This window comes from Fusarium phalaenopsidis, assembly GCF_050370095.1.
Source record: "Fusarium phalaenopsidis strain FUZ10S chromosome Unknown contig_32296, whole genome shotgun sequence".
NCBI classification, from domain to species: domain Eukaryota; kingdom Fungi; phylum Ascomycota; class Sordariomycetes; order Hypocreales; family Nectriaceae; genus Fusarium; species Fusarium phalaenopsidis.
The window spans coordinates 3,200,509-3,222,198 of record NW_028145408.1 but is presented as its reverse complement, the minus strand read 5'-3'; the positions used below and the strand labels follow the sequence as shown (position 1 = coordinate 3,222,198).

At 51.7% G+C, this 21,690-nt stretch overlaps 6 protein-coding genes across 6 annotated transcripts; 2 read left to right on the top strand and 4 right to left on the bottom strand.

Annotated features, from left to right (window-relative positions):
* Nucleotides 1-6,629: 6,629 nt before the first annotated feature.
* On the bottom strand, nucleotides 6,630-7,721 carry LRP88_06572 (uncharacterized protein; the record flags this gene model as incomplete). Its single annotated transcript, XM_083243110.1, has 1 exon — nucleotides 6,630-7,721. The coding sequence occupies one exon, from the start codon at nucleotides 7,719-7,721 to the stop codon at nucleotides 6,630-6,632; it is 1,092 nt and encodes a 363-aa protein (XP_083102046.1).
* A 511-nt stretch (nucleotides 7,722-8,232) lies between these two features.
* LRP88_06571 (general substrate transporter) lies at nucleotides 8,233-10,022 on the bottom strand (the record flags this gene model as incomplete). The annotated part of the gene is made up of 5 exons (XM_083243109.1): nucleotides 8,233-9,218; nucleotides 9,288-9,736; nucleotides 9,878-9,891; nucleotides 9,939-9,951; nucleotides 10,006-10,022. The coding sequence occupies 5 exons, from the start codon at nucleotides 10,020-10,022 to the stop codon at nucleotides 8,233-8,235; spliced, it is 1,479 nt and encodes a 492-aa protein (XP_083102045.1).
* Nucleotides 10,023-10,854: 832 nt separating this feature from the next.
* Nucleotides 10,855-12,567, top strand: LRP88_06570 (glycosyl hydrolase; the record flags this gene model as incomplete). The annotated part of the gene is made up of 1 exon (XM_083243108.1): nucleotides 10,855-12,567. The coding sequence occupies one exon, from the start codon at nucleotides 10,855-10,857 to the stop codon at nucleotides 12,565-12,567; it is 1,713 nt and encodes a 570-aa protein (XP_083102044.1).
* A 28-nt stretch (nucleotides 12,568-12,595) lies between these two features.
* LRP88_06569 (fungal specific transcription factor domain-containing protein) lies at nucleotides 12,596-14,098 on the bottom strand (the record flags this gene model as incomplete). The annotated part of the gene is made up of 1 exon (XM_083243107.1): nucleotides 12,596-14,098. One exon carries the CDS (start codon nucleotides 14,096-14,098, stop codon nucleotides 12,596-12,598), a length of 1,503 nt encoding a protein of 500 aa, XP_083102043.1.
* An 845-nt stretch (nucleotides 14,099-14,943) lies between these two features.
* Nucleotides 14,944-16,323, top strand: LRP88_06568 (glycoside hydrolase family 172 protein; the record flags this gene model as incomplete). The annotated part of the gene is made up of 1 exon (XM_083243106.1): nucleotides 14,944-16,323. The coding sequence occupies one exon, from the start codon at nucleotides 14,944-14,946 to the stop codon at nucleotides 16,321-16,323; it is 1,380 nt and encodes a 459-aa protein (XP_083102042.1).
* Nucleotides 16,324-19,233: 2,910 nt separating this feature from the next.
* Nucleotides 19,234-21,250, bottom strand: LRP88_06567 (sugar porter family MFS transporter; the record flags this gene model as incomplete). The annotated part of the gene is made up of 6 exons (XM_083243105.1): nucleotides 19,234-19,323; nucleotides 19,374-19,604; nucleotides 19,658-20,511; nucleotides 20,565-20,890; nucleotides 20,945-21,023; nucleotides 21,232-21,250. 6 exons carry the CDS (start codon nucleotides 21,248-21,250, stop codon nucleotides 19,234-19,236), a joined length of 1,599 nt encoding a protein of 532 aa, XP_083102041.1.
* Between the last annotated feature and the right edge of the window lie 440 nt (nucleotides 21,251-21,690).

The window sequence follows — 21,690 nt, the reverse complement described above, 5'->3', positions numbered from 1 at the left end:
GTGATGATAGCCTACAGGATCTCACCCGCTGCAAGTTCAGGCACCAATGGGTTGACACTTCATCCAATCCTATCAGGTAATTTGAACAATCCGCATCAAAACTGTCGCCGTTGCGGGCTTCATCGTGGAGGCAATCTAGCTAGAAGAATCCAAAGCAAAGTCAAGCGTGCCGACCGCAACACCGGTTCTAACTGCCATACCTTCGTACATACTGCCTAGGAACCCTTGACTAGCTGCCATCACTTACCTATCTTTCAAAGACATAAGCACCTTCCAGGGCCACAACATTTAAGAATGCGCCGAGCATGGCGTTCTCAGTCACATTGCTGTCAGCGACGCAACCTCTCTAGGATTCGTGCTATTTCATCCATTGAAAAAATGGCAGGGGAGTTACAAGAAACTCAACCCTAGCTCGGGGACGGCGATTCACGACATCAAGACACAAAAGGCTTTCCTTCCCCTAGTTATCTACAGAGGGCTATCGTTGCCTTGGGCTTAGGGACGAGTTCCCACACCGCTATCGCTGGGCGACTCCCCCTGGCGAGCAAACCGAATAGGAGCCCTTAGATGCTCCAAGGTGCGTGTGATGGCTTCCTAGTTTGGCCAAGGGCTGGGACTAAGTTGTACTACACATCTAATTCGGACTATCGGGTTATTTGAACTCACCGACCAACGAGTCCGGGTTGCATGACATGAAAAGCCGACAGTGGCTCAGACTCGCTCATACCCCTCAAGAGTAAGCAATTAGTATGGATCTAATTCAGGGCTTCCACTCTTCCGGAAGATCAGGGTCGTGTTTCTGAGGATCTTATCAAGCTACCTACCCTCGGTTGCTTTTCCCATTCCGTCCTCCCTACGCGGTGTCTGGCACCTTACACGCCGTGCAGCCCAAGCTACGAAGTGGTGGCATGAGAGGGTCAGGATGCATAAGACTAAGCACCAAACGCCATCATCTGTGACTAATAACTGAACACCCGCCCGACAAGTTTCTCGCTAAGCCTCCATAGCCTCTCTGCGTTAATCTTGTTCGTTGCCCAGGGGTAAACCTGTTCCATAGTTTGGTCTGCAATATGGTAATCAGACATAAAGGTACCGTTCTGCCCAACGATACTCATGTCTGACGAAGCAAACACATGCGTGTTAACCCTCCGGTCCGGGTCCTTGAAGTGAAGCTCGCCCATGCCGCAGCCCCACTTATTACCATAGATGTTGTCAGTCTTAGTAAGGTCGGCGGCAAAATCAGCCAGGTCAGACACCCCGTGGGCCAAGAGGCTCGTATAACTAGTACCGGAACACATAGGGAATGAGAGAAGGCCTCGGGAGCCGAGTTTCTCGGCAAATAAGAGCCCCATAAAAGCATTGCCTATCTTCAACTGGGCGTAAGACAGCCATCTCTGGTATTGTTCTCCGTCACCGAAGTTATAATCCGCCCATCGGGTATGACCAATACGGTGCACAATCCTAGAAACGGTCATAATACGCGGGGCCCTATATAGAGGCCAAGATCTTGTCGATTATGAGATTGGTGAAGAGGAAGTGGCTGAGATGGTTAGTCTGGAACTGGCTTTCAAACCTATCCTTGGACTTGCTGTATGGTACCCCTCCGTGATGCCAGCGTTGTTGACCAAAAGGTCAATTTGAGTGACATCGTCCCAGGAACTAACAGTAGCGGCGGCCTTCCTGACATTGGCGAACGAGAGCAGGTCTAGGGGAATGACTTTAAATTTAATGTCTGGATGTGTGGCATTCAAGTCAGCCCTGATAACCTCCAACTTTGGTAGAGAACGGCCCGCCAGAATGAACAGGCCAGGGCTCGCAGTGGCGATTTGTTTGGTGTATCTCTTGCCGAGACCTCCAGCGGAGATTCCGGTAATAAGAGCGGCCTTTTCAGCGATGAGGTGGGCGCACCAGGCCACGAGCTCGCTGGCTTTGGTGCTTTGGTGGAAGATGGGCACCATAATTGATCAATGGTCTGTGGGTTAGCCACAGGAGCTTAGGTTAACCGGAGAATGGGGTTTGACTCCTTTTGAAGGTAATGGGACAGGTTGCAACGAGATCTATGGGGGCACCTTCTACGTATTATTTATAAACCTGCTATGAGCGTGTTGTCTTGTAGCGACTGGTGCTGGCTGCGGATGCACGGATGGGATTCCCAGGGTCTGCCGTGTCTGGATCTAACCTCCAAGGTCCCTCAAGCAATTACAACCACTCAATTAGTGAATATGATACCCGTTGGCTCATGTGGGGCTATCGCCCCACATGAGCCAACGGGTAATATTTTTATCGTATTTTAAAATTTGACCCACTGCATCATGCGTACATGCAGGCCCGGATATTAACTCTCTTGACTGGTAGCTCCGTGACTGCGCGTAACACTAGCCTGATCAAGGTTAGCATCCAGGTCAATCAACGCTCATTGACATACTTTAACAGTATCAAAGAGACTGAAAGACTGCGTTGGCAATGGCTGTTGTCGTTGGTATTGAGTGGCGACGAGGCATGGATATCGGCCCGACGCCTTTGGTATAGCACCGCTACCCTGTTGCAGACCTACGGTTTTCTGGCCCAGTTATCCCGTCGAGGGTCGGGCTTCAGTTATAACGATCTTCTGGCTCACTTAACCCATTAAGGGCCGGGCTTCAACTATAATAAGGAACACATTGCTTCAATTATGACAAAGAACAAATTATCAACATATCACAGCATCATATCCCAATGCTAACACGGTCTGTATCTCGATTATGGGCTGTGTTCTTTAACAGTCAAGAAGAAACGTACATCTAAAGGAACAAGAAGTAATTGGCATAACTCAACCCGATGAAACTATCATGTCTAAATCTTCCCCCTTTCACATATATTACAAATCGAAGCAAACTGATGTTACGACTGTATTATTTCTGTTGAGTTGCTCCGAGGCCCCCGCCCCTTGGCCTTGTGAAGCCTTTTGACTAAGAAGCAAACTGATGAGTCTTGCCTTTCCTTAAAAATGCAAACACTCCACCTTGAGCTCGGTGCTTTGGTGACCAATCCATTTGCCGTGGAACAGAGATTTAACACCCCCCTTTGCCAAGTGGTAAAGTACACGGTTAGTTACAGGTTCTAACCTGACAAGGAAAGCACCAGCCTACGCCGAAGAAGTGTCGTGACAATTGAGGAATACAGCATGTCACTGGAGGCATAGAGGGGATTTGAATTGTACCATTACAAGTAGGCTTGGGCGCGGTTAGATTGACGTCTAGAATGCCGTTGGAGGTTGGGGAGAGATTTTGTGGCAGTGTTTTAGGTCCTCTCGTTTCAGGTGATGCTTCGCCACAATTGTTTGTTAGAGGGAAGAGGTGTCCTCTGATTGGTCCGTGCGTATACTCCAAGCACTGCTGCTTGAAACAATAACTGGTGAAACGGTCAAACAAACCATAATTTAGAGTCAGCGTTGTCGGGGCAAATATTCCGCACTCGACGTCATTAAAAGCTAAACATAAAGTAACGTAAGTAGTAAGCCTTCCGTCGCGTGAGGTTAATTTACCTTAACTCCGTGTTCTAGAACAAATTGTGGATGCTTTAGGCCCCGCTACTCTTCTTCCGCCAGCATGCCTTGATGGCCTCATTGCGTAACTTGCAATGAGCACTATTGTTATCTTTAATCAAGAATACTGATTTGGGAGCTTGGTTTGATGCTTCCAAATTTAGCACGATTATGAGTCAGTTCTACCGACATGATAGCCCTGTAGCAATCCAATTCACGGTGGGTGTGTGCCCACAGAGAGCGCACAGAGGTCGCACAGATGATGTGTTCAAGTTTGCGGGCCACGATGACTGAGCCCCTGCCCTTGAAAAGACTGCAGTCCTTCGCTTAAGGCAAAGAAAACGAAATGCGAAAACGCGCTGGAATTTCCCGGATACAAGGGGCCTGGGCTTAGTGCCTTGAGGAAATTGAGCCAAGAAACCATATGGACCCGTCTCGCACTCTGCAGGTCAGATGAAAAGACGTAATGGTTTCTAGTTATTTATTGATCCAAAAACCGACTCTAAGCTGAGAAGCATCATGTTAGGTGCCAAGCACTCGTTTTCGTGAGCGCTTTTCAGGCCCAGGCGGCGATCGTATCAGAAGGGGGCGGCGCGGTGTGTGTTTGAGCAAATGCTTAACGAATGGGATCAAGGGGGCGGGATCATCGTCACGGCAATAGCTGAAGGGGATGAAGTTGAGTTGTTTTATGGTATTGGGTTTTGATTCCCGTATGTATTGATAACTGTGCCTTTTGCTGTTGTGGCTGATCGGCTCTTTTGGATTCGTCGTTGAGGATAACATAACCACAACGGGAGGACGAGGTGAAGTATGTCTGGAGGCTGCGAGTGTGCAACCCGTCTCGGAATACCGTCTGGTGTAAAGAAAAAGAGTACCTCAGCACATGTAGTGCGAAAGGTTCTATCTCCGCAGGGAAGTCATTAATCCGCTTGTCGCCTTCGGCTTCGAGAAGGATCTGAAAAGCAGACATCAAACTCAATCCTGGCATCAAGCTGTGTCTATGATAAACGGGCTCAAACTAGCTCAAACTAGCATCAAGAGGATGGGCCATTCTCCAAGGCTTGCGGTGCCGACTGCCGTGACCGTGTCAGGTCAGTGAAATGTCCAGAACTAACGGTGACGATCAAGGGTCACAGCCCCAAGCCCCATCATATTGATGGTTGCCTGCAAACTGTGAGCCCCTGACAGACAAAAGTCCCTGAATGTCGTATCGGACAAATTGGTATCAGAGTTGACACCGTAGATCCAAAAAGTCGACTGGTTAATCAGAACGGATGCTTCATTGAGAACGTGAATGCGGCGGTCACTGATGGCGGCTGGGCTGTCAGGGGCAGAAGTCTCTCCAGCTTCTCCTCTGCTGGCCTGCTACCTTTTATACAGTCTCTCCTCCTTCTCAACATATTATCAAGGTGTCAAGCAAACGCGCTTAGAGTACGACTTTCCGTCTTTCATCACCCGAGTTTCGCGAGCCGGGACCCGCCATTCTTCGATATCGTACCCAGAACGACATTACCGCCCATTGCCGCTTCCAAATCCCACAATATCTACCCGTCATTGGTTTCATTACGATTCCATGGCCGATGCGAACACTCAGCCCTCGGCTCGATTCATCCAAAGTCTGTCTTCACAATGATCCTGCAATGCGGAATGAGGCGTCTTTTTCGAACAATATCACCAAAACTCTTTGCTCTTTTGGGAATATCTCTGGCCGGAATCACTGTGCTTCACCAACTGAGCTATATGACGGACCTTGCCTTCGCCAGCCCCTTGTCAGAGTCCATCGACTTGATCAAGGCCTGCTCCCTGCCCGAAACCGAAACCGATCCCGCACGCGATGCTCAGACAAGAATTGCCTCGAGCATTCCCGAACTTGTCCATCAAATATGGAAAACGGCCGATATTCATACCTACTCTACAGAGACGTCACACGAGTCTTGGAAGACTTCGTTTGAAGCCATGAACTATACTATTAAGCTATGGGCCGAGGACGACATCGTTAGGCTTATCAAGGCTAAATACCCTTGGTTGCTCCCAGTATACGAGGGTTACTCTTATAATATACAGAGAGCAGACATGGCTAGACTCGTGGTAGTCCACGCGGAAGGGGGGATGTACGCAGACTTGGATGTCCATCCAATGTCAACCGAGAGGATAGATTGTGTACGCCAACTCAATCTGCAAGCTATCTTTGCTCCTACCGCGGGAACCCTTGGGGTTAGCAATCATTTCTTCATGGCTGAGAGAGGATCGGCGTTTATCCAATGGACTCTTGAGGAGGCGAAGCGGCGCAGTGGTTCGGCTTCGAGCCGGATTCTTCTACCGTATCTTCGAGTCTTCTGGTCCACAGGGCCAATGATGGTCACTTTCGCGTTTTTACAGTATGTATGCATGCGCAGCCCGGTGAATCACTATTTGAGTGTTATGCAGGAGCAATATGGAAGATCAGTGATTCAACATAGGGCAGGGCGATCGTGGCATGGTCTGGACGGGTATCTGCTGAATTGGTTTGCAGACCATATCGAGATACAACCTCTGTGGTTGTCTATTATATTGTTAGTTGCTGTTGTGGGACTTATATATGTAATGTCTCGGCATGGCCAACGGAACAGGTCGGCTACCATGAGGCCAAGCTCTAGGTTATGAAAGCCTTATGGTTCGGTATTGGGTTTTGATACCATCATGTGTTAATCACTATGTTTTTTGCTATTGTGACTGATGGCCTCTTGTCATCATTGCAGACAATAAAAAAACAAGCCTTATGGTTGTGTCGCGATTGAAGCTTGCTAGGATTAAGTATGATGGTAGCCGTGGCGAAAGACAGAGGATTCCTTTGTGATACCCCGCTGAAAGGGCCGGAGCATGTGAACCTGTTGCTTCGCGGGACCAGACAAAGCCGCATAACACCCACCTCGTATAACTACTTTATCCCTTAGGAACTGTATAACCGTCATAAGTATTAGTGTAGTGCAATGCAGAAAATAGCTAGTTAATTGAACGGTATGTTAATATAAGAATTGCTAAGTGTATCTTGAATGATTTAAGACATATCAAGACGGTACGAAAGAAAGCTAGACCAGCACTCTAACAATCCCAGCGAATACACATTCTAACAGGCGGTACACCCCAGCCAGACCGCAAACCCGACAGAAGGTACAGGGACGGACAGGGCCTTGCCAATGCCCTTGCACAGAGTGCACTCCCACACCGAAGCCTCGCATTCAACCGTATACTTCATCCTCCCATGCTCGTTGGAATTGTCACCGGATCCGGGCCTCGGAAGGTTGCGCATAACCAGTTCGATGGTGCTAGGCATCTTGAAGTACTTATCGACCTTCGTCTCATACAGGCGGCATGACCCTTCCCTGCCAGGGCGCGTGTCAGGGGATCGGCAGACTTCCGTACTTACCTCTCGCTCCTTCGTGAACTTTGAGGACTTCGATAGTTCTTCAAAAACAGAGGCCATTTTGTCCAAGGCGTTGGTCGCCGGGTCGCCAGAGCACTCCCACCTGATGGTGCACTTGTCACTGATCGAGCGCTTAGTGGTGTCGCAATTATAGCTATCTTCATTGAAGGCATCTCGGGCTGTGGCCATAATGCGTGCGGCCGGCTTGTTGTAGAACTCGACCCAATCGGCATTCGTAGAGCCCCGGATCTCCGTTTTCTGAGGCTCAGGGGTTGTCGGCTTAGGGGAGGGTTTTGGGGGGGACTCGCCCGGGAGGGCGTAGGCCTTATCAAGGTGGTTGCAAATATATGCGCTCGAGCACCACGTGCCGTCGGCCAACTGGTAGACCTTATCCTTGTGGTACGAATAACAGGTCAAGTCTTTGTCGGATTCGAAAGCGTGAGCTGCGATTCCTGCATCATTGGGGTCCTTCACGTCGGCCTTGATAAGGACAGCAAAATCATCGCCGTTGGGCATAGTGAAATCGATGCCGCCTTGCTGGGTCCAGGGATATTGGCCGGACCACGGCACGTCGACCACCATGGTTGGGTTATTTGTCTCGTCGCCGTTACCCTTCCAGACGTGGCTTTGGTAGTACAACGCCTGGCGGGAGGTTGAGCCGCCATCAGGGCCCTGGCCGATGCCGCAATCAGCCAGGACGAGGTGCTCATTTGGGGTATTCTGCGAAGCGGCAAGAGGAATGCATGAAAGTAGGGTCAAGACCGCGGAGGCGGAAATAGAGTTGAAAAATGCCATGATGCACACAGGAAGATTATCCCACGATTGGAGGAGGTGCTTGTATTTGCTGTTTCATCATCATAATGCCCAGAACTCGGCCTGGCCTTTAAATTGAGTTCACTGTCTCAGCTCCCCATTCCCTACGCTGAATTGAAGCCTCATCCTTGTCTGGGTCTCACGAACAACATCTGCATCATCCCTGTCAAACTCGAGATGTCCGATTTAAGCGAGTGGAGGGCCCATAATCGCCGAACATTGTCAATCCACTCCATTGGGCATGATGTATTTAAAGACATAAGCGGAGGTTACTTAAGGAAAGTCGAAGAGGTCCCCGAGATCCACTTCTAGAACACAATTTTCGGGCTTTTGCGATGGTCGGCGATGACCGTCAACTTACCCCTGGATAGGTACTTATGATGTTTGCTCTCCTGGTGATGGTACGGCCTCTAATTGGCTGAGCCTCGCAGAATGCTTTCACATCCGTAAATTAGAGAACGCCAAGACAACAGGCACTGCCTGATCGACTTCTTTAGGCATGCTCGACAGAGACCTCTCCCTCCTTGGCTAACACAGAGCGCAACGCATGGGAAGGGTTCGACCGGCTCCGTTCATCCTCAAGCAGAGCCACAGTCCTCTTAAAATGCCTTGGTGGTACGTTCATTGCGTACAGTTCATCCAATCTCTCGAAGGAAAGACCCTTAGTTTCTGGGAAAAAGTACCACCCACCAGCACTTACAATAAGCCCAGTAGCCAAGAAGATAAATCCGACCTTGCCGCCCAGGTCTCCAGCGTCAGGGTTGATCATGTACGGGACAGTGAACTGCATGATCAGGCCCCAAAGAGAGTTGGTGATAGTGATGAGGCCCTGAGTTGCTGCCCTGAGCCGCATCGTGGCGATCTCTGAAGCGAGCACAAAGCCTGTGGCACCAATGGAAAGTTGGTATATCAACGCCCAGACATACAGCAAGGCCACGATGCCCCAGCTTGCTTGACTCCGGTTTGGAACACACCCCAAGACTCCGATTATCAGGAGCATGAGGCAGAGCATGAACTGCGGACCCACGATCAAGAATCGGCGGCCGTATATCTCTGTAAGCGGAAACGCGGCAGTGCTGGCAAGAAGCATGACGACGTATAAAGCGACCGAGGCCCCAAAGTAGTCCTTTATGCCAATGAGCTCGAAGAAGTACGTCGCGTATCCGATGACAAACGTAGCGCCGATCATTTGCTGGGCCGAAGCTGCAAAGATGGCGGTGAAGGTGCGCTTGCGGTTCGCTGTGTTGAAGCATTCGGCCTCGAGTTGGACGTTGACACCCAACAGTCTGCGAGGAGGGAGGTCATCAAGGTTGCCATGTCTCTCGTTGGTGAGTCGAATCTCCTCTTCGATGCGACAGACTTCAATGCCGTAGTATTCAGATTCCTTAAACCCGTAGATGCGACGGAGGGCTTTTTTTGCATCGGCGTTGCGGCCGCGACGGACAAGCCAGTAGGGAGACTCGGGGAAGAATGGCCAGGCTAGGGTCAAGATGACTATTCACTCTTCTTAGTCTTTGGTTGTTACCAGGAGCTAGACATTCGACTTACGAGGGAAGAAGTACATGGCGACCACGGGAAGCCACCATTGCCAGAGACCTGAAATATGACTGCTGCCTTGAGACACAATCACGATGGCAAACTGCCCAAAGACAATGCTGGTGTTGAAAAAGCACAGAAAGAAGCCACGAAGTTCAGGACGACACGTCTCTCCAATCCACAGCGGCGAAATCGTAAACATCATGCCGATAGCGATGCCGTTGACGCCACGACCAGCAAGATGCATCCGCCAGTCAGGCGCGAGCTGCTGCAGGAGGACCCCGGCGACTGAGATGAGAGATGCGGCAAGGATGCCCCATTTGCGGCCGAACCTGTCGAGGAGAGGTGCAAAGATAAAGGTAGAGACGATTTCGGTGGCCGGGGCAATGGAGTTCCAAGCTGAGAGATAATGCGCGGGGATCAGGTGGCTGCCATCGGGCTGAAGGATGCCGAATTTCTCTCTGAAGGCGGGTAGAGCTGCGAGTTGGCCGCCGGCTACAATGTCGAAGCCTTGCATGACAACGCCGGACGAGATGAGCAGAGCTGGTGCGGTTGTTGGTGATACTGAATAATGTAGACTGAGGGGATTTTCAGTGACTTACCCCAGAGGGCGAATCTTGACTGCGACTTGAGAATCTTCCATTTGTTGGCTGGATCTACCACAGAGTAGTCGACTCTAAACTAGATGTCAGTGGATGATCACTGTTGCCATAGGCTAGAATGGGGTTACCCGTGAATCAAAGTCATGTTGAGGATAAGCCGTCGCTCATGAGTCAACTGAATAGTCAGTGAATAAGAATCAAGTGCAAGCTGATGCTGTGTTGAAGTTCCGGAGATGATATCAATCTCGAGAAGGATCCAACCGTCTTTTTTATACAAGTTAGAAGGGCGACAGTTAACCGGACCCAATGACTCGGTCTATCGATGCGGGGTCTGGGGTTAGTCGCATGCAAATCCGGGGGACATGAACATTGCTGCTCCAAGTTTGGTCAGGTCATCCACACAGTCGAGTCAGTCGACTCTGGAGATGCAAGTGGAGAAGCCGAAACAAGCTCTGAGGCAATTGATGGCGGAAGCGAAGACATGCACTTGGCACTAGCGCTGAGGGTCCATCGCGGAGCTCCAGATAGCTCCGCGAACCCTGTCAACCTGAGGGTTTTTATGCAAGGAGCACTAGACTAACTTGGGTCTCTTGCCTTTGGATAATGTAAGCCTGTTGAACCCATTGGCATAAAGTCAAATGACCAATCAAGGGTCATGTAACTGACGACTGCCAAAGAGACGTGATGAGGGAAGGGTTGTTGCGTCAGACGTTAAATATGCTTCTAACAATACTGGACAAATCCTCACTCAGAATCAAAGTCTGTTGACTGATCCTTTTATTTCACGATTGCAGGCATCCAGCCAGATAGCCAAAGACATTGGTTGTTATTCTCCTGCATTTTGGTTGAAGTGCCGAAATGGCGGACAATGCCGAAGATGAGCAGCCCAGATTTCATTTCTTCACAAACACCTGGATCAACGACCCATGCGCTCCAGGGTACGATCCATGGACAAGAACATACCACCTTTTCTACCAATGTATTTCACCCTTTTTACACTGGCAACCAGTCAGCTTACACAAGTCACAGGTAACCCAGCCGGATGCGAATGGGGAAACATGTCCTGGGGCCACGCGGTGTCCAAGGACATGCTGACTTGGTCGTCGGCCTCGGCATCCCCGGCACTCGCCCCAGATCAACCTTATGACTCTCAAGGCGTGTTTACCGGCTGTTGGATTCCCCCCGCTGATGCCGGGGATAAAACATTGAGAGTGGCTTACTCCTCTGTCAGGCATCTCCCATTCCACTGGAGTACTCCACCATACCCACGCGATGCAGCTGGTCTCGCAATAGCGACTTCACATGATGGCGCCGTGACATGGGAAAAGCCACGGGGAAACCCAATTTTGGCCGGGGAGCCGGCTGGACTGCGAGTTACTGGGTTCCGAGATCCCTATGTGACACGATTGCCAGCTATCAGTGAGGCTCTGGGCTCGAGTACCATGACTCGCTATGGGTTGATCTCCGGTGGAATCCAGGACGTGGGACCCACGACGTTCTTATACACGATTGACGATAATAACGTTGGAGAGTGGACGTATCTCGGCCCCTTGGTCGATATGCCAGCCAGGTTTCAGCCGTCTAAGAAGTGGTCTGGCAACTACGGGGTCAACTGGGAGTGCACCAACATCGTTACGTTGCATGCAGACTCAGAGAGTCGCCATTTTCTCATCATCGGTGCTGAAGGTGACGTGGAAAAGGACCATGTGAAGAATCGCGGCCACCCTGCAGGGGCTCCATCGCGTACCGTGAGAAGTCAGGTGTGGATGTTGGGCAACCTCACTCGGGCCGACGACGGGGTCAAGTTCGGGTACAAGCACGGGGGCTACCTTGATCACGGCCCCCTCTACGCTGCGAACTCGTTCGTTGATCCCGTCTCGAAGCGCCATGTTGTCTACGCATGGATCCCGGAGGAGGATATCCCTCTTGAAGCTGCTAAGCGGAAGGGCTGGAATGGCTCTCTTGCTATTCCGCGTGAGATCTTTCTGCTTCGGGTGCCGAATGTGGAGAGGACCCTTCGCGGCACTCTTGCAGAGTGTCATCCATTTGAAGCCAAGACCGAGGCAGATGGTTCTATGACCATTCTCACCCTTGGCGTAAAGCCCATTGACGAGATGACTCGGCTCCAAGAAGCATGTACCAGGGTTCTCAAGCTGGAAACCACAGCGATGCTGCCGGATAAGAATGGCCTGGCACATCTGACAGTTTTCCAGACACAGTCATCGAGTTGGGAGCTCGAGGCAGTCATCTCGATACATTCGGAATGCGAGTCCGTGGGCTTCAACATCCGCCACAACAAGGACCTGTCAATCCATACAGCCATTACTTTCTGTACCGTCACAGAGATGATCATTGTCGACCGCAAGGCTTCAACAACTGACGCAACAATCAACCAATGCCCGGATGCTGGGCCCTTTACTCTATTGATTCGGAAGGAGGACAATGGCTTCAAGATGGAGAAGCTGCACCTGCGCATCTTTTCTGACGGAGATATTCTTGAAATCTTTGCCAATGACCGTTTTGCCTTAGCCACCATGGTGTACTCGAAGAGTTATAGCCAGGAGAACAGCGGGATCACAGCGTTTGCAAATGGCAGCGCAGGTAGTGCCGTTTTTGAAAGCGTGACAGTCTGGGATGGACTGGATGCAAAGAAAGTATGTACCAGCATCGACTCGCTTACAGCAGAATAAACCTCTTGTTTCCATAGGTCTAGCATACTTAGTGTACCTTATCTGATGCATGAAACCAACTCTCAATCTCAGTTAGACGTTGAGCAAGAGCACTCTCCATCAACGACAAGGAAGGGCTGGCCCCCACAATCCGCCGGTCCATGGTGCTCGTCGACTTCAAGCATACGAGAAGCCGAGGCCAGTCCACTACACAGCCATCTCCGAGACACGGTGTCCGAGCCGCTTGTATGACAGCCATGGATGTCATAAAGATAGACCCATACAGCGTCCAGCGATTGACGATGCAGTTACGAATGCATATTAGCAGACTCGGCATTAACCGGATATACGCCTGGAAGAACATTTCGCAATGCTTGAGGATTTCATTTGTGGCCACACCATCCTGGATGCACTGGTACACTGCCGGCCAGTAGATTGATAGCTTGCAGCAATAGTATTGCACTCGGAGAAAGTTTCCCAGCGGCTCAACAAACATGTGAGTGCTGTCAGGAACATGCTCGGAATTCTGAAATAGCACAGATTCCGGCAGGTACCGATACCACTCCTCAAGCTGCAGTTCTAGCTCCAGTGCAATGTTCGGAGCGTAGACGATCTCCCCCCGATGTGTTCGGCGAATTGCCGTGTTGCAACGGTGCAGCATCCGCCGCATGGAGATCTCGGCCAGAAAATATGATTGCGTCTGGTCTGTAGGAGGACCGTCTGGTGATATGTTGCTGGCTGGTGTAGTCGTCGAGCCTTGCGGCGAGCCTGTCTCGATATCGAACTGCCATGCACGGCGACTGTCTGGTAATGAAACCTTGTCATCATGGTCCCAGATTCCGCTCCCAATGACATCGAAGTGAATTCGGAGCTCGCTCTCCAGGAGCAGCACCGCCCAGTACGCTCGTTTTACATGTTCGTAGACCTCGCCGTCGTCATCACCAACGTACTTCAATAGGTTCTGCACCTTGAATGAGGCAATCATGGCGTAGTCGTATGCCTGGGAAGGCTTGGACAGACAGCAATGGTAGATGCTCAGAAGCACTAGGCACTGCACGCTCTCAACACTCTTGTCGATGAGTACTGCCGGTAGGGATGCCATGGCGGCCTCAAGGTAGAGCTCGCTAGTCTCGTCGCGGGAGGATACGCCTAGCTCGTGGTCTTGCTGTGCGAGAACACCAAGTGCGGCAACCAACAGAACCATGCATGTCTCGGAGCCTGGCGGCAAAGACCCCGAGATGATGCCAAGGTAGCGTTCTGAGAAGCGCGGGCGGAGTATTGGATACCAGATGTGGACGTGTGCGGAGAAGGCGGCGAGGGCTGACAAGGCTTGTTCTTGCTGGATGAGACGCACTCTCAATGAATTACCAGTGCCAACGGACGCGGCGTGCCTTTCGAGTGTGGCAAGCTCCTCAGCGAAGCCGGGGCCAAGGCCGAGAATGGTCATCATGCAGCCGGTTCCGAGGAGCTGGAAGGGCAGTTTCTCTTCGCCAGTGAAGACTTGGCTCTCCACATGCCCTGGTGTTGCGGGGGGTGGCTGGGTAGAGCACAGGACGCTGGTGATGTGATCAAGCCGCCGGTTGATAGCGGCGAGTTCCACCCTTACTCTACAAGTGCGAGTCAGCAAGGGTCATGAGGGCGTAAAAACAATGATCGTACTTGGACGTAGGGGCTGGTTCGCTCTGCTCGTAGTGACACTGAAGCCCACGGGCACGACAAAATCCACAGTCAGGCTTCCGACTGTCACATCTGGTCCTCCTCGCTCTGCAGGTGCTGCACGCCGTCGCTGTCCGGGTCCGTCTCCGCGATGTCCCCGAACGAGAAGCCGGGGGGCTGTCGGAGACAACGGGCAGGTCCTGGATATCAGTCTCCATCATCCCTGGTTCTGAGGCAGTTGAGGCAGGATGACAGCTCGGGAATGTGCGTCCATCTCCGCGATATGTCTTTATGGCCCGCTGGGCGGTTCTCAGTGAGGGGGTTGAGCGGGGCCTGCCATCTGCCACACCAAGCCATGCCGAACCCGGCTTGCAGGCATCATCGCGGAGATAAAGTTGTGTCCCGAAGCTACTTCATAGAACGCTGATAAGCCAATCATATCAGCTTTGTGTTCAGGAATTCCCCACTTGGCGTCTCTCCCTTGGCTTCCCTGGCGTCGTCAGACGATCGGGATAGGGGAGACATGCGACGACCAAGAAGCCTAGTTACACGCGTGAGCCAACATCAACGCAACAAGACAGCGCATCTTTGTCTCCACATGATGCGAAGCGGCCACCCGGCCATCGTTGATGATGCTACAATGGCCATGTATATAAACCAGCTTTTGACAATTAAACGACTCATCACGGCATCATCAAACTCTTTGACCCAACCAATCACCACTAGAAACCTCAAAACACCATGAACTTCAGCTCCTCCCTCGGCAGCGACCTCCTCAGCAACGCTGCGAAGCTGAAAACGGCACGCACCGGCCGCGTCTCCAGCTGGGACCACAGCGGCCTCAACGAAGATGCCTGGGTTATTCAGCCCGGCGAGACGGCTGTCCTAGCTGACCTCGAAGGCCCTGGCTCCATCACCCATCTGTGGTTCGTCCAGACTTGCCGCCGCATTATTGGTCCTGGTCTGATCCCCTACTCCAAGTCCGGGGTGGCCATGATGGAGGTGCACAACGCTCTGGGCCTGAACTACGAGGTCAGCGACCCGGACTACTACCGCAAGGTGCTCATCAAGATGTACTGGGATGACTCGGAGACGCCGAATGTGCTGGCACCTATTGGTGACTTCTTCTGCCTAGGTCACTCCATGGCTGCCAACTTTCAGTCCCTTCCGTTTACCGTGTCTGTGAAGCCGCCTGAGGAGAAGAAGTTTGGAGGCGCCGCGGCGTTCAACTGCTATCTGCCCATGCCCTTCAACAAACGGGCCCGCATCGAGATTGAGAATCAGAACGACCAAGCCTACATTCAATACTTTTACATCGACTACGAGCTTTTCACGGAGCCTCTCAGCAAAGACACCCTCTTCTTCCACGCGCACTGGCGCCGCGAGAACCCCACAAACGGCTGGGCCCCTGAGAGCATCCAGACCAACAGCCTGGAGACGCAGGTGCCCAACCTCGACGGCAAGGGCAACTACGTCATCCTCGAGACAGAGGGCGTGGGCCAGTATATCGGCTGCAACCAGAGCGTCGCGCACTTCCAGGGCACGTGGTGGGGAGAGGGCGACGATATGATCTTTATCGACGACGACACTTGGCCCCCGTCGATGCACGGCACCGGCGGCGAGGACTACTTCAGCCAGGGCTGGGGGATGCAGAAGAACGCGTACCCCTTCTGCGGGACTATCATACATGAGGAGGACGTGCCGAACCACCAAGTTAGCTACAGGTGGCACCTCGCGGATCCTGTGCGCTTCAGCAAGAAGATTCGCGTCACGATGGAGACAGGGCATGCGAACCATTTGCGAGATGACTGGTCGACCACGGCGTACTGGTACCAGACTCTGCCGGGCCCGAAGCTCGAGATCTTGCCAGTCAAAGAGCGAATTCCTCGCAAGCCTGACTTTCCGGCTGGTACGCACCCTGCACTGCCGCAGTTGGAGAACCTGGATCCTCAGAGGAAAGCCATGGTGGAGCAGAATAGGGAGCGGATGGATGCGTTTGTGCGGGATAGGGATGCCTGGTTGGAGAGGCGTGCTCGGGACTCGCGGGAGCGTGCGAAGAAGAACATTGAACATGCTAAGGACGTTCGTCGACGTTTTCTTGAGGGCTTAAAGGCAGAGTAAGCATATTCATGGAGTTTGTAGGCAAAACCACAAGGGGCAGTCACTGGGCTGGCAACAGGTGATTCAAAATGGACTTCATATCGCTCTTGACGGTGTTGAATGCATAACATAACTATATATGCTGCTCTGAGGTTAATCTATACCGCGTGTGCTCTACCCTTTCTTGAATAATCTCTGCGAGTGCTGCCAGAGACTTGCTGTATGGAGACAGTACCGCAAAAGACTCAGCTGCAAGGGAGAAACAGTGGAAGACCTGCGGGTTCAAAAGCTCCTTCATTCCATCCGTATCAATGGCTCTAATGGCCGCCATAGTGATAATGAAGATGCTGTGGATACTATGCATTAGCTCCTCCTGCCAACCTCATCTTGAATCATGTACGTTACCTCGCGACCAAGGTCCAAGTATTTATCATGCACGTCTGCATCGATGTTGTAGCAGCCAGGACAAATGACACATAGTCGTCAAAAAACTTGGTGCAGTATGGCAGCATATCCTCATCCACGAAACCCAGTCTGATGATTTGATAAACAGCTGGCCAGGAAATGGAGGCCTTGCAAGCAAAGAACTGGGCTTGCAAGAATTGGGCGCGAGGAACTTCAGCTACCTGGTACAACGCCATGAGCTGCTTGCGAAACACAAGTGACGACGGTAGATACTTGTGCCAGCCGTCCAGCTGTAGCTCTAGCTCTCTGGCGATGACTGGTGCATATCTGAACTCGCCCTCGGTGGATTTTCTGAGTGATGTTGTGCAGCGCCGCAACATTCTGCGCATAGCTATTTCGGCTAAGAAGTAAACCGGGGTGGTATCAGAGCTAAGCTCAAAGGTCTGTGACGATGGAGACGACATGGCGCTATCCCCGGGGAGGGAGAAGTGCCAGATCCCGTTGGGAGACGGCAGCTGGACGTCTTCCTCGTGTTTCCAGATCCCGCTGTCTGGGAGGTCAAGCTGAACAGACAGCTCGCTTTCTATCAGTAGTATGGCCCAGTAGGCGCGGCGCAAAGCTTCCACTGTCTTCGTATCACTTCCTTGAAAGTGGATCTTGAGCATGTTCTGTGCTCTAGCTGAGGCCATGAGGATATGATCGTGTGCCTGACATGGCCGGATGAGGTGCATGTAATACACAGCAAAGAAAGTTAAGCACTGCAGGCTCCTGACACTGAAGTCAAGGAGAACTTCTGGAAGCAATTTGGATGCTTCGGCGAAATACTCAGCACCAAGTTGTTGGTCAAGGGCTGATGTGATTGTGTCTGCGGCGGCAAATGACCCGAGAGCCATGACCAACATAACCAGACAAGTGTCTGAATGCGATGGACTCTGTCCGTTGATGCACTGATGAAATGATTCTTGAAAATCGGAGGAGAGTACCGGTAGCCAGACGTGTATCCTTTCAGAAAAGGCGTGGAGGGTAGAGTATATGCTCTCTGGGGGCAACAAAAACACCCTCGTAGGAACAACAGTCTGGTCTCGCCTCGATGAAAAGCTGGTAGGTCGCTCCATGTTACTCAACCAGACGCCCAAGTCCGGATCGAGGCCAAGGAGGATCATCATGCTTCTCCGCTGAAGAACCATGATGGGGAATTCGGAATCGTCTGGCTCATACTTGACCTCATGGTCACTCAAAGCTCGCGGAGAAGGTTGGAATGATGCATGCAGTGAAGCAGTTCTGCTGGCTGCAGGGAGAGACCATGAGCGAGCGTCGTTGCCCCGCCGCTGGTCCGACACGAGGAGGCCCATGATATCCTCCAGTCGTTCGCGCATGCCAGCAATGTCAAGCTCCAGCCTGGATGTGACGAGTGAGTCCTTCAGAACTTTTGTGCTCAGTGATGAAATCCCTCACCTTGATGGTGGCGGCTGGGGAGCAGCCTGATAGACGCAACGACTACCCTGGAGCTGACAGAAGCCGCACTTGGGTCGCTGGCCGTCGCATTTCGTTCTTCGTCCTCGACAAACATCGCAAGCAATGTTTAGCTTCTTTCTCTGGTACTCCCCCATCGCTATAGTGTGGATATTCCGAGCGGCTCCGGCTTGGCGTTCTGAGACTTGTCAACGTTCCAGCTATAAATATATCGTTTCGAGTCCGGGGAACGCGAAGGATGTCACTCCACTCACGCGTCAACCCCGCAATCACTCGTCCTGATTCAGGAGGCCATGACTCTGTTGACCCCGTTGAACACCTGTCTCTGCCCAAGAAGCGTCCAATGTGAGGAGTCTCGAGCCAGTTGAGGAGAGTTGGTCGCTTCGCTCAAGGGATCTGCGGCCACTTGGTTCCTTCTAGCGGCACGCTAGAATACTTCCTGCTTCTTCTAGAAGTCCTAAACGAGCCAGGGCCCCCTGCATGCCGAAGTGCTGAGGCATGGTTTAGCTCTTCAATTGGTGGGCATGGATCCCTGTCCTTGCTCGGACCCATTTTCCGGTGCATATCCCGGTGCACGGCCGTAAGCTCTCGGGCCGATAGTTGCAGGTTTGGACAGGGGTCTGATCAATCAAGGAGATATGATTTGCACGGGCTTCATTGATGTGGCAGGCTCACGCTGACTTGATTCTGATATTTTAAAGGCTTGACACATGTATATATCTATTTAAAGAGTTACTTTCTTTTTGTTTTCTGTTTTGCCAAGGCCTAGATGCAACTGTGTGAAGGCTGATATGCTAGAATTTCGCAGCAACCATCATATTCTGTTTACGTGTTTAAATATATCTAACCCCTGCCTTTCCATTCATCTAACTATGATCAATTGAATGTAAAATGTTGCTACCCTGAGAAGATCAACTCAGGTAAGCGGTTTATATCTGGCGTCTAAGAAGTATCTTGACACCAATAGTTCCGAAGGTAATCTACTCCCAAGGCAATTATCCAAGTGAAGTTGAGCTTCAGCTATGAGAGCAGTGGTGCTTTTACTATGTGCCCTCAAGCAGCCGCACTAAATTGGCAATGCTCAACATTGTCGTGTCCCAGCCTGTGATGATGTTCTAGCCCTGTGACTTCTCGTCGTCCAGGCTAAGAGCCGGTCCATGGCCAGCGGCAACCTCACGCTCTAGAAAGGTGACGGTAGGCTCCCATCCAACGCTCTTCCGAGCGCTGCCGACTTCGTTGTACAGCTCGTCGACTTCTTCCAAGGTAAGCCCCTTGGTTTCATAGATAAAGAAGTATACAAAGGCAACGCAGATGAAACAGGCGCCGAACCAAATGAAAAAGATCTTGGATTGGAGGTTTGCATTGCCTGGCCCATAATTGACGAGGTAAGGCGTTGCAAATGCGAGAGCCCAGTTGAGGAGCCACTACATGAGTTAGTCATAAGTCGGTCTATGAAGAGTCGGGAAAGATGTCTTACATTGGTTGCGGTTGTGATGGAAAGACTCTTGGCACGTGTCTGCAGCGGAAAGATCTCACCGGTGACAACCCAAGCGATAGGTCCCCAGGTCGACGCGAAGAAGAAGATATAGATGCAGATAAACGCAATGCCAGCCTTCTGAGCCGCGACGTTATGCACGATGGTAGTACCGGCACTGTCCTGAGACGTAGTCAAAGTGCCTAGCATGGCGACGATGAATTGCGAGACGCACATGCCTACAGCGCCCCAGAATAGCAGCGGGCGGCGTCCCCACTTATCGATGGCGTAGAGCCCTGGGATCGTTGAGCCCACGTTGACGCACGAGGTGATGACCTGGACTATAAAAGAGTCGTCCATGCCAGAGTTCTTGAAGTACTGCGTGCCGTAGTAGAAGATAAAGTTGACTCCGGTGAACTGCTGCAGGGCCTGAAGACCCATGCCTGTCCACTGCCTCTTGGCGATCGGACCGCGGAAACAGTCCAGGTAGCTCGCCTTGCTTACGCTCTTTTCGTAGTCGTAGTTTGCTTTGATCTCACTCAGCTCTTCTCGAACGGCGGGATGGTCTGGAGCGAGTCTCCTCAGCTTCGCCAGGGCCAGGGCGGCCTGTTCGATCTTATCTCGCATGACGAAGTAGCGAGGGGTTTCAGGGAGGACCAACATCCCGCCAATCAGGACGATTGAGAAGGCAAATTGAACGGCAATGGGGATTCGGTATGAGCCAGTATCATCTCGACCTTGAGTTGCGTTGTTGACCACGGCGGCCAGGAGAAGCCCGATGGTTATGGAGAACTGGTAAGCACCGACTATGGCGCCTCTGATCCATTTCGGGGCAGTCTCGGATTGATAAAGCGGAACTATATGCTTGTTAGTACAACGGATCTCGTTGGGATTTGGGATATGAGCTTACTCAAAGCTGAGATCAGGCCAACGCCATACCCAGCAAAGAACCGACCAGCCAAGAAGAGAGGGATGGAGACAGCCGCAGTCTGAAGAATGACACCAAAGTTGAACACCCACGACGATGCGATAAGCGCCCATCGACGACCGATATAGTCTCCAAGGAACGGGGAGCATAGAGCGCCGAAAAATGTGCCTGCCGAGAGGATGGAGACAATAGCGGACGACTGGGAGGGAGAAACATCAGGCTGGCCGTGAGAGTCGGTGTAACCAGTCGAGAAGAGTTCCTTCCAGTATTCCATGGCTAAGATGCCGCCAATCGTACCGGTGTCGTATCTGAACTTCGGTCAGTGAACATGTCATGGCCTACAAAGACAGTTGAGATCATACCCAAAGAGAACGCCACCGAAGGCGACAAAGGCTCCCACGGCGATGGCCGGCCAAGACTTGCCAGCCTCATCTTTGGGCACTGACAGAGTGAGCTTTGAGGCGCCCATTTTGCTGATCTGATGGCTGTTGTAAGCTGTAGAGTGCTTGATAAGTGTTTTGCTTGTAGGGAATGAGGATGCGGGTTGGGTGTTGGATCGCCATGTGGGGTTTGGGAAGATAGATATAGATTCTCGGTCACAAGCTGGACGAGGCAGAAGCTTGAACCTTCTCTCTTTGCTATCATCTACGTTTCAACCGACGTATCATGGTGGGTGTTGTTTAATGTGGATGCGTGGAGATGCTGAAGAGGAGAAGCTCGGCCATGCCGATGAGCTAAGGCAGTTGTTGGTTCCTTGTTCCTTCGACGGGATGTAGTTGCTCAGGATCGGTAGATAAGACCAACCACTTTTGCCAGAGTTGGAAGGTAGGAATGCTAGATGAGACATTGATTGAGAGCTCAAGGGTAGAGAACCCGGCCACAGCGGCGTTGACCGGGCTGTTTTCATGCAGCTAGTTATCAGCTCATTAGGCTGGGGCAGCAACAATCCTATGATGATCAGGGATCATTGAATGGCTGTCTGAAGCAGAGAGGCTAACCACGTGTAAATCGCTGCATGGAAGTATCCACGGTCAGGTACATGGAAGCATGCCATTCCGCATCGCTACCATGGATCCAGTTCTTTTGTGTCTCTTGCAAGGGTAGACCA